We start from the raw sequence: 14688 nt of genomic DNA on the forward strand, positions 1-14688 counted from the left end.
TGCCTCCCTCGCCCGAGTCGCAATAAATCCTAGCTTTTTGGTTTAGTCATTGTCTTACTTCTACATTTTTGGAAACACCTACGTGAGAGAAAAAGCTCCAATCGCGAAAGAAATGGAGACCGTTTTAATCTTTTTTGGAAGAAAAATCTTTCATATTCATTTAGGAATATATTTAATATAAAATATTCATTTAAAGAAAAAAACGTAGTTTTACTTTTATTTTGAAAATGTGTTTTTGATGATTTAGTTTACGCACAAAATGTTCCACGGATTGAAGAACATCGCGCGGAAAAAATTTCTTCCTCAATTAACGTCACGTCGCGCTTGTGTGTACGCGATCAAAACACGCGCTTGCGCTCTAATGAAGACAGATCGTTCGTTCTTCGAGCGACTTGAAAATGTTAGCAATATCAGTATGCCATCTGCTGCAGATATAAATGACAGAGAGTGATGCGCTACGATGAATAAACGTAATTTATTCATTGCCGAACGGGATGTGCAGGTAACAGCATCACCTTTTGACAAGCCGAGTACATCGCTTCGCGTCCGAGCGAGCACCGGAGTTGCGCGTCAAATTCTCTTCAGAGGGCGTTATAAAGAGAGAGAAAAGCATGTAAATTGACGTGATCGAGAGACACGAGACGATGGAAATAACTTGGAGTTGTGCGGTAGCCGACTTGTTGAATAAAGGAAACTGCAACTCGGTTTATAAGGAACAATGCGGCTTAATTGAATGCCGCATCCCTCGTGCGCGGCACGACTGGTTCCTTCCGAGGAGCGTTCTCCGCACCCTCTTACCACATCCTCCTCTTTCTCCTTAGGACGTTTGAAATTTATGCGATTCCGCCGGCGCGATATACGCGCGGCCACGCGAAGGGTCAAGTGATTTGTGAGACGCCCTCAGAGCCCTACGCCCGCCGCCCGAGGCATTAAGACTTATTTCCGTTGTCCCGGTCTGGGAAAAGTGTTTTAAAATTGCACGAGTCACTTAAGCGTGTTGGAGGATTTACATCGACTTCCCCACGAGAATTTTGTGTAAGGTGCGCTGTATTTTTTTGCCGGTGGTTTTCTGCGCCGTTAAAAGGTACGGAAAACTATCTTCGTGAAATAAGACACGCGCGCTTGCATAATTATTGAAGTGTATTATAAAATCCCGGAGAAAAAGAGAGAGAGAGAGAGAGAGAGAGAGAGAGAGAGAGAAAGAGAGATTTATAAAATAAATTTTCTACAGCAAAACTACAAATATTTTTTTCAAAATAATACTTTGCAGCGTTTCCACAATGTCACTAATGCAAGTTCTTAAATAAGTTAATACTATAAAACATCATGTATTATTAAAATATTATAAAACATCATGTAGTATTAAAATAACAAACATTGTAATCCGACCTGAAATAATAAAGGTAACGCGATCTAATTCTTAACTTTCTTATATCACATTGTCATTTCATATTCATTTACTTTCTGCAGCTTGTTGTAGTTCCGCTATGCAAAAACGACTGTGTCGTTATGCTAATCATGCGCTCAATCGTTGCGCGATACAAGGCGCTCTAATCGAAAACATTCCCGAAACGCAGCGCGGACGGTTTATTACGTTCCCGTAAACTTAATTAATTGACTTACGCCGCGGCGTCAAGTATACGTTAATTAATGAACGCGCGTAATTAATCAAAGTCGCTGTTGCGGCTTGTGCGACAAATGAGTTACCGTATCGGACGTTTGAAAACGTATACGCTCATACTCCATAAAGGGCAAACGAATCCGATATAAAGCGGGAGAAAAACGTTGTGACCCGGGAAAATAAAGTTGTAGTAATTAAAAATGTTATTGCGTTATGCTCTGAAGCAAAATTTATAACAGAACATTTTAAAAACTCGAGTTATCAACATTATTTTTGCAATTCAAAGCCACCAGCTGTTTTTTTTTCTTTTTTTTTTTTTTTATTTCACATTTATTCTTTTACTGCGAAAGATACGCAATAAACTATTTGATATTTTTATTGCAGCATGTTATTTAACATATAACGGAAATGAGAAAAAAATATCGCGTTTTTATAAAACGTCACACAATTGTACATGAATAAATTACTCTCGCATATGAGCTGAGGAGTCTACATGCCGCAAGAAATCTCAATTTTGCAAAACATCGATGTTGCGCTTTAAATTTCAATTAACTCTCTTGTAATTTATGTATATATATTCGGCGACTGAATTTAATTTCTCATTACATGCGTACGTGCGAGATCAAGCGCGGAACGAAGCCGAGTCGCAAAAACATCGTCGAGCCATCTGGCGCGCAACAGGAAAATTTCTTGCCAATTGTATAATGCGCGAGACAATTGTTTTAACAATTTTCACTCCTTTGTCAGTTAAAAATCAAAGAATAAAAGCACGAAAAACAAATTAATTTTGAACAAAACATAATTAATAGGCAAAAATTTGTACTGCTGAACTTCATAAAGTAAAATAATTAATACTCGATGTAAGTTTTAATGCGCTATTTGATACTTCTGAATTACAAAACACTTTGTTTCATCTTATCCTGTGGCGATGCGAGATAAGCAAGGAAGAAGAGGCATTTGTTGGCAAAATTCCTCGTATTTCCTCAGTTCATCAGCATTACATATTAAAACCGCAATGCGCCGTGGGCTCGTCATCGACCAGCTAATTTACGTTTTATACGCCTTTCATCAAGAACCCTCGTATACGTGAAGAAGAGAAACACGGTCGGATAAAACGCGCGCCGCTTCACCCTCGTCGCTCTGCGGTTTCCAGAAGCAGCGGGTTACCCCTTTAGGCAAGTTTTCCCGCAATGAAAAACATTTACTACCGGCAACCATATTACCTCAGTGTCCTTCTGCCTCGTTCCTCATCCGTCTCTCCGCGTTCCCTTCTCTCTCACTCTTTCTCTCTCTCTCTCTCTCTCTCACTCTTTCACGGCGTTCCAGCGTTGCCTCCCCTTTCTTCTTCCAAAACGAGGAGCGAGACGCCGCCACTAATTAAATCTTACACAAGAAAATACGGAATAACTCCGTCTTGTTCTTCGCTTATTTGCCATAGGCCTTGTGTTTTAATTAAAAATAAACTACTGCCGTTAAAAAGAACAACAATGCAGTTGCGTTAAACTAAAAAAAAGTTGCGATTTCTTCGTCGATTTAAAATTATTACTCCATTGCCTTTAAACTTCAACATCAAAAAACATAGAGAGATCAAATTTTGTTTACCTACCTCTTTCTAATAACTAATTAATTGTTTGTTAGAACAACAAACAGTCAAACGCGATTTAATCGTTTCCTGTATCTTTCTCAATTAAATGACAGGAAAACGTTATTTCCGCAACAGATAACCGTTTTATCAGTTTATTTCCGCAGAAAAGTTTCTCACCGCACGATTTTAACGCCTTAACGCTTTTATTTCTTTCACGTCTATTTTATTAAGGACGGAGTTTGTGATTCTCTCTTTCTCTCTCCTCTCTCTCTCTCTTTAGATTATCTAATAAAGTCGCAGACTTTTACCGAACATTTCTCGCGCCCTTCATAAATCTTTCTTTCGCGAAGCCAAATACCCGACGATTGACTGGCAACATCGCTCGCCAGTCGTATATCAATTATTAAAAGCCATTCGTTCGTTTCCGTCGAGAGGATGGCAGTCGCCCCTCGGCAATCGCCTTGGAAGCCATCTCGATCCGCCTTCAAGTTGACTCCTGCGGGACCGAAATTGAGTCGCATGTCCGAATGAAAGATTCAACGATGTATACAAGTCGACAGAAACGTGGCAAATAGATGGGGAGCGCAGGCGTTTGGATCGCGAATGAAAAAGATTTGCAACATATGTGAAGTTGAATTCGCATGTTTTTCATTTCAACACTTGTGCCAGAAAATGGTTGTTGCTTCTTTTCACGGTGCGCAGCGATCCGATTCAATCTTGCAAATCGTATCTTTACATTTTATTTCTTCCATTTGTGACATCACATACATGTACAATACATATACATAATTCATACACGATCTTTTATACATGCACAGTATAATTTTCGCAAAATATGTATAATTTGTTTTTATTTATTTATTTTTTTTAATATAAAATCGTAACTTTACGACAAATAAATCACAGGCGTGATATAAAATTACGCGCGAGTAAAATGAAATCTGACGAACCGAGTGAGACAGCATGGGGGTAGGGTGACTGTTCTAATGATTGCAAACATCACCGAGATGAAGTAAACAAATCCGGCGATGCGGAAGGCAGGTTATCGGCGACGTCTGAGAGGAGAAGAAAAACAAAGCGGAAGAAAGAGCAGAAGACAACCACCGAGGAGAACGGTACGGTTATCGGATAAAATATCGTACGAGTTGCGGGATGGTGATTCCTGTTTACGGGGGATTTGGCCCCCGGTAGTTTGCGCTCTCTTATCGAGGAGCGCGCCCGAGTACTTTTCGATGTTTCCATTAATAACAAAAAAAAAAAAAAAAAAGGAGCTTCGGCCTCGCACCAGCGGGGCATCACGTATTTATAAATCCCGCTTACGCGCGTTGCGGAGGTAGTATAATAGCTGGACATCCACGAGGAAAGACCCACTTTGCGCGCATTGAATTATGAACGGTCTTTGCGCGTTCCGTACGTACCGCGTTACGTGAACCGGGTTTGCGCTGTTCTCGCGAGCGAAATGCGTTTTTAAACCCCGGAACGAACCGTAACGCGTATCTCCGTTCTTCGTGTATGTGAAATATGCACATAGCGTAAATACAACTATTCGGATCACGAGCTAGTTATAGAATTGCATGATAATTACGTGCCTGTAACTCGGAGCGAAATTTTAAATGAATTCTTCTTAATTTGATTGTATCATTATTTACGTTACTTGTGCGTCGAAATAATTTCATTATTACGAATCAACGTAAAAGCAATCGCGCCGCAATTTGCACAAATGTTAAAATCGATTGCACAAATTAAAAATCTGCAATTGCGATAAAAGTACGAAAAATTCGCTGTTAAACATAAAATACAACGTTCACAGAAAAATAGATTGAAACGAGCGCGAAACAACAAAACATCGAATTCGAGAGAGAGAGTGAGAGAGAGAGAGAGAGAGAGAAACAAAATATATGAGACAGACGGATGTCATACATACGCTCAAATTACGTTTAACGCAACGTTCGCGCCGCAGGTGAATACATGTAGCGACGTACGGTATAATGGAAACCGTATTGTCATAATATTACATCTCCATTTTCGACCGCAAATTGCCTCTTTAAGCCAGACTATCGTATTACCGCACCTGAATAACGGATATCATTATGGATCCTTTAACTGTCGCTGTATGAAATACGTATCGACTGTAGAAATTGAGTTTCGACGTGTATTCACTTTCATCTGGATAATTGGCGCAGCGCTACCGATGCCTGATCGCAACTCTAACAATACGTACATGTATATATATTTTATGAATTGAAGTAAGACTTCTCTCAATATCAAACCGCGTTTGTGCGTTCGATTTTCGACAATGTGCCGATCTGTCTCAGATAATAATGCGATCTTATTATATCTACATAATAAGATATTTTCGTTGGGGCACGAAACTGCAGACTGCCGTCTTCGAGTGACGGAAATACGCTATTTTGACGTATTAGCGAACTGTCGTCGGGGAAGTGCGTGGACGAAGATATAATAAGCGTCCACAACTCGACGCGCTGTCCACGTTGCGAGCTACGCTTAACGAACGATAACGTTATCGCGACCTTACCTTCGTCGTTATCGCACCCGGAGGCGTTGCCCTCAACCAGCAAACTTCTGAGGCAATCGACCTTCGCAGGCCGACTCTCGCCCTGCGCCGCACGCTAAACCGCCCTTCGAAGGCCGTTGCTCCGAGATCGTCGGAGCAATTATAACAGTCATTTTACAATTGCAGCTTCGCTCTCTTAATTGGTCAATCTCTCTGCATAACGTCGTGTTCACGCGCCTCTGCAATTAGAGCATCCTAATTGCAGAGTATTTACACTTATCCGGACGATTTTACGTAACGACGTGTAATTTACACCGAGAGACTGAAATAATAAAGTTCCGTATAGAAACAGATCTTCTCTGTAAAATAAAATTACTTGCCATAAAAAACGGATGTTTTTAAATACAGGCTTGAGAAATGACCGTGTGTACGGTCATTTCTCAACAGTTAATGTAGCCCGCGCTTTCTTCCTCACATATGTTGCAAATTGCTACCACTACTGTTACCGCTACTGTAATATTTTCCAATATAAATACCGTCAGAGGGAACGCAAAAATTAAAATGCAACATGCGCATACGGGTTTCTAATCTCTTGCCAGCTCAAGTAAAAGCGCATAAATGCGAATCGCGGACATCGGCATTGCGAGCAGCAACCGGCCGCTTGAATTTACTCCATACGCGCAAACTGCATATGAATGCAGCCTACCGCATGCGCGCATATTAAGAGTACTCCATATTAAGAGCATGCCGGACCGCAGCTCGGTCGAGATATTACACAGGGACGAAGGGAGTTTGCAAAATAAAATTTTTGCGCGAGAATTTCTCTCGCCAATTTTCAAAGTCAGGCGCCGTTTGATTAATCAAGCAAAATCAAATTGCATCCAGGTTCGCGCGGGAAAAAAAAACACGACTTGTTTGCTTGTTCAAATTTTATTCGTGTCATCAAATATCGCAATATATATAACGTCGCAAATCGGTTTTTTTGTTTAAAACATACTCACCTCTCTCTTTTGTTTTCCTAATGCTTTAATTTATCATCAGTAACAAGTTCAATATCTAAGTCGATAAGTCACGTAGAGGCAATTCGTAATATCCTCACTCATTAGTTGCGTTGTGATCGTGATGTTGCCTCGGCGCGATCAACACGCGAGCGTTCTGTAATTCACGTAGCGTCACGTGTCGTACACGTTATATCAAGCAATCGCGCGCAGCTGAGATCGAACCCAAACGGAAGTCGTAAAAGATGGAAAGATTTGCCTTAGGGGGACAGTTTCATTTATCGGCTGCGACAAACTTTTGTCGTTAAAACTGGCGGCGAATAACGCGCGCAGCCTGTTAAAAATTATATTTAACAGAAGAGCAGTGTGCATCTGACGTCGATCGAAAACACTAAATCGTTTGTCGTTTGCCGTTGTTTGCGGCTATACGGTAATTGTTGTTGAACTCAGACCAAATCTCTCAACAGCATTAATTAAAAGCTGCACGCTTTGTGCGATCGTTCGTTGGCTACACGGTAAAAAAGCGAGTCTCTCAAGCAAGTTGCTTTTGTGAAAAGGGTACGCATATCAGCAGCAGAGAAAAGCTCGGTTTTGTTTTTCGTACACTTCGCGCTCGAGCTCGACTTGCCGGTTTCATTTTATAAGTAATGAACGAATTACTTTAAAAAAAAAATAAATAAATAACAGAAACTAAAAATTTCATAACAATACGCTTTAATTTTCTTTAAGCAAAACGTCAACGTTTGATGTGTTTTATTGTAGTGTAAACAATTTATACACAATTTTTGTTACGCGTGTATTTAAATAGAAGATAAAATTTCAATTAATTATAACTGATGATAATGAATATTCGCGCTTTTTAACACGCATCTGGAATGTTACATTCATCGCGTGCTTTTGTTATCGCAAATTGCATGAAATATTGATATAATAATTAGAGCACACGAGCGCTCTGTAATCTTAAAACAACAAAGAATACTGATATGTTCGATAATTGATAACGTGTTATCGCGTGTACATATTTGTTGCATGACAAAAATATATAATAAACACTCTTCTCGTTTCTTAAACTACATACAAAATATAAAAAATATATAAAACTCTAGAAAATTATTTATTGCTGTAAATAAAATATATAAAATTACATTTTTTTCTTTCCGATGCGTATATTATGTTAAATAATTTAAAGCAGATGTAAATTTGTACGTAAGTTCTTTTAATGCTGGTTGAACGTGTAATAAAAACGTGTCATTCCCACCTCGCCTGTATTCGCTTTCTTGCAAAAGAATGTAAAACTGTAAAAGCCCGCATACGCCTCTTTTTCGTGTCTCTTCGAGGTGGAGCAATATTTTTCGCATCGTTTTCAGAGGTGCGGGTCGCAAATAAACGTCGATATACTTTTCGCGCCGTTTGCATTATTCACCGCGACGAGTTTAAACGTTTCTGTTCCGTACGGCCGACGGAATTCCCGTGCGCGCGTATATATATCTACGAATGTTTTTTTTTTTTTTTTTTTTTTTAACCACATCCTTGAGCGTACTTTCATTTCCGTCTGTTGGTGAAACTCGATTGCGACATTTCGACTAAGAATACCACCACGAAAAGAGATTTGCAAACGAAAAAGCTATAACGTCGATGAAAAATGCGTTTGCTCTTAGCGATGGAAATTTTCCATTAAATTCGTATAAAAAGCTTTTTGAAATCGAGTTTTCATCGTGATTTTATACCTTGAAATCAACTTAGCTGAATGTGATAACACACATTTGCATTTCTCTTAACGCGAATAAAAAGTTACTTGCGTGAAGATTCTTCTGGCGCATGACACGTGTGACACACACACACACACACACACACATACACACCCCGTAAAGAAAAGAGAATCCGATATGCGACGAAGTAGGCGGAATTCGCGCGGGAACGTCGCGAAGTGCATTAAAGTCTCGTCGGGATGTTCCGGATGCAAAAACTCACTTGCTCGGGCAAAGGATCCCGGTTCGCGGGAGGCGGATCCGATGGAAAACTCCGCAGAATCCGCTTCGGGAGCAAACTACACTCGTGCCAAATGGAGTCAACGGTTTTCGTTGTCGGTGGTTCGCTTTCTCGCGGTGAAGGGTAGCATCGAGCGGAAGAGGATAATGGGGTCGGACGGAATGCCGGAGCGATAAACAGGTGATTGCGATGCTCCTCGACAAGAAACACACTCCATTGGAGCGTCAGTAAACGAGGAGGTAATTCTCAATAGGCGAGTAAACGTGATGACCCGATACTACTTCCGACCTTATTTTATCTCTTGGTCGAATTTTCGATTTACAGAAATTAATAAGTAGTTAAAAAAGTAGTCAATTTTTAAATCACGTTTTACGATAAGATAGCAATTCCGAAAGATGCGTTTTAGTATAAAAATTGTATGCGTTAAGTAGAATTTAAATTATCATACATTTTTATGTGTGTGGACACACATGTCACAATTGATCAGAGTTAGAAACAAATAAAAAGATACAAGTTTAAACATCCTGAAACTCAATAATAATAATTTATTCGCAACACTAATTTGCGCGCGATTCGAATTTGTTCGTGACAACAAATTCATTTGTTTTGACTTCGTTGCGCCACAACGGAAGAAAATCTTATTCGGAAACTTTCACAGTTATAACGTAACTATATCGTGTAAATTTAAATAACGTGATTTGAATAATTAATTATAAATAAATTGGTTTTTTGAATAATAATTAATTCAAGTAATTCAAATTCTATTCTCGATAAAAAAAAACCACAATGTTTTTAACATTTAGTACTAGATTAGAGTTTCTCATTGCGCTAATTTTTTTTTTCTTCGCGCGACTCACGAGCGGCGTAGTTTTCCAGGTGCAAGGTTTACGCGATTAACGGTATCCGTAACGGGCCACGAAACAATTCAGTCGCTACAAAGAGGTCAGACTCGAGCCATTCATTATCAGTACATCATTCGCGACGGAATATTCGTCTGTCTCTCGCTTAATTGATCATTAATACATCGCGAGAGATTAATTCCTCGGTAATAATAGAAAGCTATAACGGCGATACCTGCAAATCGCGAAGATATCGAACTTCATTTTACCCGGGAAGATGATATGGATACACTCTCGGATCGAGAAGTTTTCCCGTCTCGAAGTGCGCTCGCTCTGTTGAATTGATTGAGTTGCGAACTCGATAGTTTCATTAACTTTGCGCGAAATCGGTAATGAAAACTGTCAGCTCTCGTAGCGTCGATATTGTGTTATATTACGTTGCGTTTATCGCTCCGTACACTAAACGGTATTATGCCATATTAACCATTATAAATTGGAATATGATTATAATGACACATAGATACACACACACACACACACACATACGCGCGCGCGCGTGTTTCCATTATGTTTCGATGTCATACTGATGGTAAAATATGGAAACGCGACGACACGCCCGGCAAAATATTAATCGTCTGCATAGAGGATATATATTTGACACCAAAATAGCGTATTATATGTATTAGTTATAATATTTTGAGGCAGAGATGGGAGAGGGAAATACGTGTACATACATCGCGCGTTTAACGACGCATTAATCCATTGTACATAATTCGTTGTTGTTAACCGTGTTACGCACGGTTGCACGTCGTTAATATCGTCTCAGACGATGCGATATTAATATGCGTCATTAAACAGGAGAGAAGAAAGAAGAGCGAAACGGTACACGACGAAGCGGCAGCTCGAAAGCGGCAGTCGGTTAATAACGCAACTTCGCTCCGTGAAGCAAAATTCTCTCATCTTTTGGTTGTAACACCGAAATGCTGCTGCACCGAATAATCGATCGCGTTATTTGTAATGTAAAACCTTATGTTTTGTTTTTTTGTTGTAATGTAAAACTTTATAATTTGTTTTTTTTTTTCCAAATGATAATTTGTGAAAGAGATAAATGTACGTTGCAATTTTTAGACCGCGCTCTTGTTTGTTCGCAAAAATTAATCCTAATTGCCACTGAAGAGTATATTATCGCGCGATAATTCTATCGAGTTCAGTATGACCTCGCTATTCGAAAACAAAAAATTAATTATGCAAAATCCAAATCAGACGGAGAATATCTGTTTGCGTAAAGCCGTCGAAGATATAGCTGTTCAGTGTGCTTAATCCGCTTAATCTCTTTCCAAGAAATATCGCGTCTGCAGTACTTATTACGTAAGAGAGATAATAAAGCAATGCGACTGTTCATTATCTGCACAATTTTATTGCGATGAAAATAACATGAAGACACAATTCATGTCGTTTTTATATTTACAAGATAATTTCTCGCATTTTCAAATTTTAGTTTTGATATTCGTCTGTCTCTCATTTGAGTTTTTTTAAAATATATCTGCTAAAAATTTTAAATAAAAACACAATTCGCGAAAATACATTTACACATCTTAAGAAATAGATTTCTCTCTGTAACAAATTTCAACTCTCATTCATCTGCTTCGACGCTTTACGGAAGCAATAGATTTTTATCGTGTCTCGACATCTCGAAAGCGTCCGGCCGGTCGAGCGGTAGTTCGAACTGAACTGTCACTTCGAGATGTAGAGGCAGTTAATCGTGCAAAAGAAATCGCGGGCAGCATATCGTGCAAAAGAAAAACCGTAAGCGGGTCTTTTGTCAAATTCGATTTGGAGCACAATCTACATGACCAAAGAAAGTTCAAGAGACAGATCATCGCCAAAAGTTTATCGCGTCGAATATGTGCGAATTATTTTCAGATCGAATTGCTCTGTCATTTCTTTAAACGTCTGAACTTTCTTTGATAAGCAAGTTACGCGTCTCTTCAGACCGGCTCGGCAATCTCGCGGCTTAAAATGCAGAAGGAAATCTGGAAGTTCCGAGTTTGGATCCACCCGACACTTTTGGATTTTTTCCGGGCCGGTTCCTTTCGAGTTTATCGGTCGGTCACACTGTATCGGGTCTTCAAAAATTAATTCGAGTGAAAACTCGAGTTTTTTTTTTCCCCTCAAACGGTCCAAGTCACGTCGAACAGACCAGTTTCTGTCCGATCATTGAAGTCTAGTGGCGCGAACACGATGCCGACGCGAATGGGTTTATCTATCATGAAAGACGGGCGTGCGCTGTTTGGGAGTAGAACATAACGGAAAAAAAAAAAAAAAAAAAAAAACAGCAGGAATGCTTCAATTTGAAAAATGGCTTATGGATATTAACGGCCCACCTGCCGCGTTACAACATCAAACACGTTTCTCTTTTATGTGCGTATAAAGAAAAAAAAGTATATTCTAATTATTAAAATGTGCGCGCGCTCGCATCTCTAAAATGCACATATTCTCGAAAAACACGCGAAACGCGCTCAATGAAATTCCGATTCTAATAAATCCGCTAATTCTGTATTTTGTGGATGACGAATATGAGACGTAATATATTTTGCAATTATCTGCAATTTTATTCGCCATACGTGCCGCGTGAAAATTTATTCCGCCGCGGTAGTTATATCGGTCGAACGTTCGAATTCCATATGAAAGTATACGTTTCAAAAAACAGGAAACTTAGGCTCTTCCCATTATGTGCTGAGAAGTTACTTTCGAACGCGCGCGAGTGTCCCACCGTGAACGGCGCACTCGTCATCGGCTCTGTCGTCCAATAACGCACGTCCACGTTGGACGATGCGGAGCTCGTCAGACATCATCTTTCTTTTTCTTCGTCCCACTCTTTCCACACACTGACATTATCAGCGAGTATGCTGCGGCAACAGATACCAGCAGCAACAGATTGTACTTTGTACGAATGAGAACTTTTACTTTAATTTCGAGAACACATATGGTGTTCTCATTCATCCTGAACATGTATTTTTTTGTTGTTTTAATTGCGAAAACTCGAGAGATTTTTAACAAATATTAAATGTAAACAGTCTATTTTAACACATACAATAAATTTGTGAATTTATTCAATTTGTGGACAAAGAGAAGGTTTTGTTTTTTTATTGTTATATATTTATTTCTCGCTTTTAATAGTTTTTCTAAAACGCGATTTGCGCAATAATAGTCAGTTCGATTTGTTTTTGCAAGTATTTTAAACAATAAATCATTTCAACCGTTTCTCCAATCGAGCAGAAAAAAATTGCAAAATTAAACAATACCAGAACATTGTATCAATATTAGGGTGATTTTAATGAAATTGTTAGATTCGATCTGCGTTTGCTGTATTTATGTGTGTGACATCGTTAACGTCTTCAATAACTTTTTCAAGTGCGGTGAAGTTACGAGTTAAAGCAGATAATTTGTTTAATGAGATCTTTATATCGTTTTTTTATCGAAATGCGTCAGAAATAAAAAAACAAGAGTAATATCAAGGTATTCCAAGAAAATACGTTTGTATCTTTCATTGTCAATGCGTGTGAAATTAATTTTTTTTTATTGCACATCATCAAATCCTTTTTCTCATTTTTGCTTTAGACCGCCTACAAATTTGCGAGTTGCCAGAGAACAAATTTATTTTAAAACTTTTAAAAAGTTTTCACGCGAAAAAATTATCAGAACAGTTTAGAAACATTGTGTAAACTTCAAAATACCGACACTGGAAAATCTCATTGTAACTGTCGGATGATATTAATTCAGTTCGTGTATCTAATTCGTGACATCATCATTATTTCCTTCTTGCATATGGGACAGCTACAGATCTCATTTTAATCCCGCTATAATCGCTCTTCACTATAGCGCATTCACGTCGTACGCGTAAATCTCATAATCTGCAAAATCGCCTGATCCTCGTACATTACTCATACACATACGCACAGTCCCACCGATTTACATATTCGCAATCCAATCTGCGGTCGTTCCTTCATTCTTTATCACTGACCTTGAGTCGAACTTGCTGCCGTCTTGTAGCGTGCCGGTGTAGTGCATGGTCAGCTGGTCGCCCTTCTTTGACTTGGTATCGCATACTTCCGGCACGTACAGCTTCTCTACTTTCAAGCCGTTCTGCGTGGCGGTCTGGTCGGCACCGCTGACGGCGACCACCGCGACCACAAAGAGGAGCGCGTGACGACACACCGCGAGCACGGCACTCGCGCCTCGGTGCGACATGTGGCGAGCCATGGTTCGTTTGTCGGCGGATGCTCGTGAGCAACTGAGTCGTCGCTGGCGTTCTACACCGACGGCACCGACGAGCCGCCTTCGGATCCCCGCCCGTCCCGCCGTTTCAGAGAGCGACGGCGCCGTGCTCAGAACGGAGACCGGAGCAGCGGGAGCAGAAGAGGACAGCAAGTCCGCGCCGCCACATTGCGCCGTCTCATTGGCCCCGCGGAATATGTAGGTCTCTCTACCTTGGGAAAGTTTCTCTCTCTCTCTCTCTCTCTCTCTCTCTCTCTCTCTCTCTCTCTCTCTCTCTCTCTCTTGCTCTCTATCCCTTTAACTCTCTCTCTTTCTCTCTTTCCGCACTACTCAGTTTCCCCGCTCACACGTCTTTCCTTGTCGGTTTCATCCTCCTCCGAACTCCTCTGTCTCGTCCCCAGCAGGTTGCTCTACATCGCTGTCCTCTTCATGAACGGATCCCAGAATACGCACGTCTCGCTCCGACCTGATTCTCTCTTCCTGCTTTCTCTCTCGTCACGTTACACGTTTATTTCGCCCTTCTCGCGTTTGTGCTCCGAGGTCTTCTTCGTCTCCTTCTTCCGCCTTTGGAGCATCGCAGGAGTCTGCGGCTTGTTCGCTACTCTTCTCGCTCAGATCAGAATGATATTCCTTTTCCTATCCTTTTAGTCCCGTTTTTTCGAATCTCCGCGTGTCGTCTTTCGAGTTTTTGCTCTTACCTTCTACTCTCTCTCTCTCTATCTCTCTCTCTCTCGCGATTATCGATAATGTAAGAAACACGAGATGAGTTTGCTCAGATTTTGACGAAGCTCCGCGGATTTATCGAGTGAGAGTTCAGAAAAGGAAATGCGATCGTTCTTCTAAATCGAATTAAGAAATAAAAT

The 14688-nt window shown here is 40.1% G+C and overlaps 1 protein-coding gene across 2 annotated transcripts in view; it reads right to left on the reverse strand.

Annotated features, from left to right (window-relative positions):
* The window catches only part of LOC109852259 (FK506-binding protein 2), a 50056-nt gene extending 36225 nt beyond the window's left edge, over positions 1-13831 (reverse strand). For both annotated transcript variants that reach the window (XM_020423256.1, XM_020423255.1), the window contains exon 1: positions 13572-13831. In XM_020423256.1, the coding sequence (XP_020278845.1) occupies positions 13572-13810 (239 nt within the window). In that variant the 5' untranslated portion in view covers positions 13811-13831. The remainder of the gene's footprint in view (positions 1-13571) is intronic.
* Between the last annotated feature and the right edge of the window lie 857 nt (positions 13832-14688).

The sequence above is a fragment of the Pseudomyrmex gracilis genome, unplaced genomic scaffold (assembly GCF_002006095.1).
Source record: "Pseudomyrmex gracilis isolate BER0280 unplaced genomic scaffold, ASM200609v1 scaffold_26, whole genome shotgun sequence".
Classification (NCBI taxonomy): domain Eukaryota; kingdom Metazoa; phylum Arthropoda; class Insecta; order Hymenoptera; family Formicidae; genus Pseudomyrmex; species Pseudomyrmex gracilis.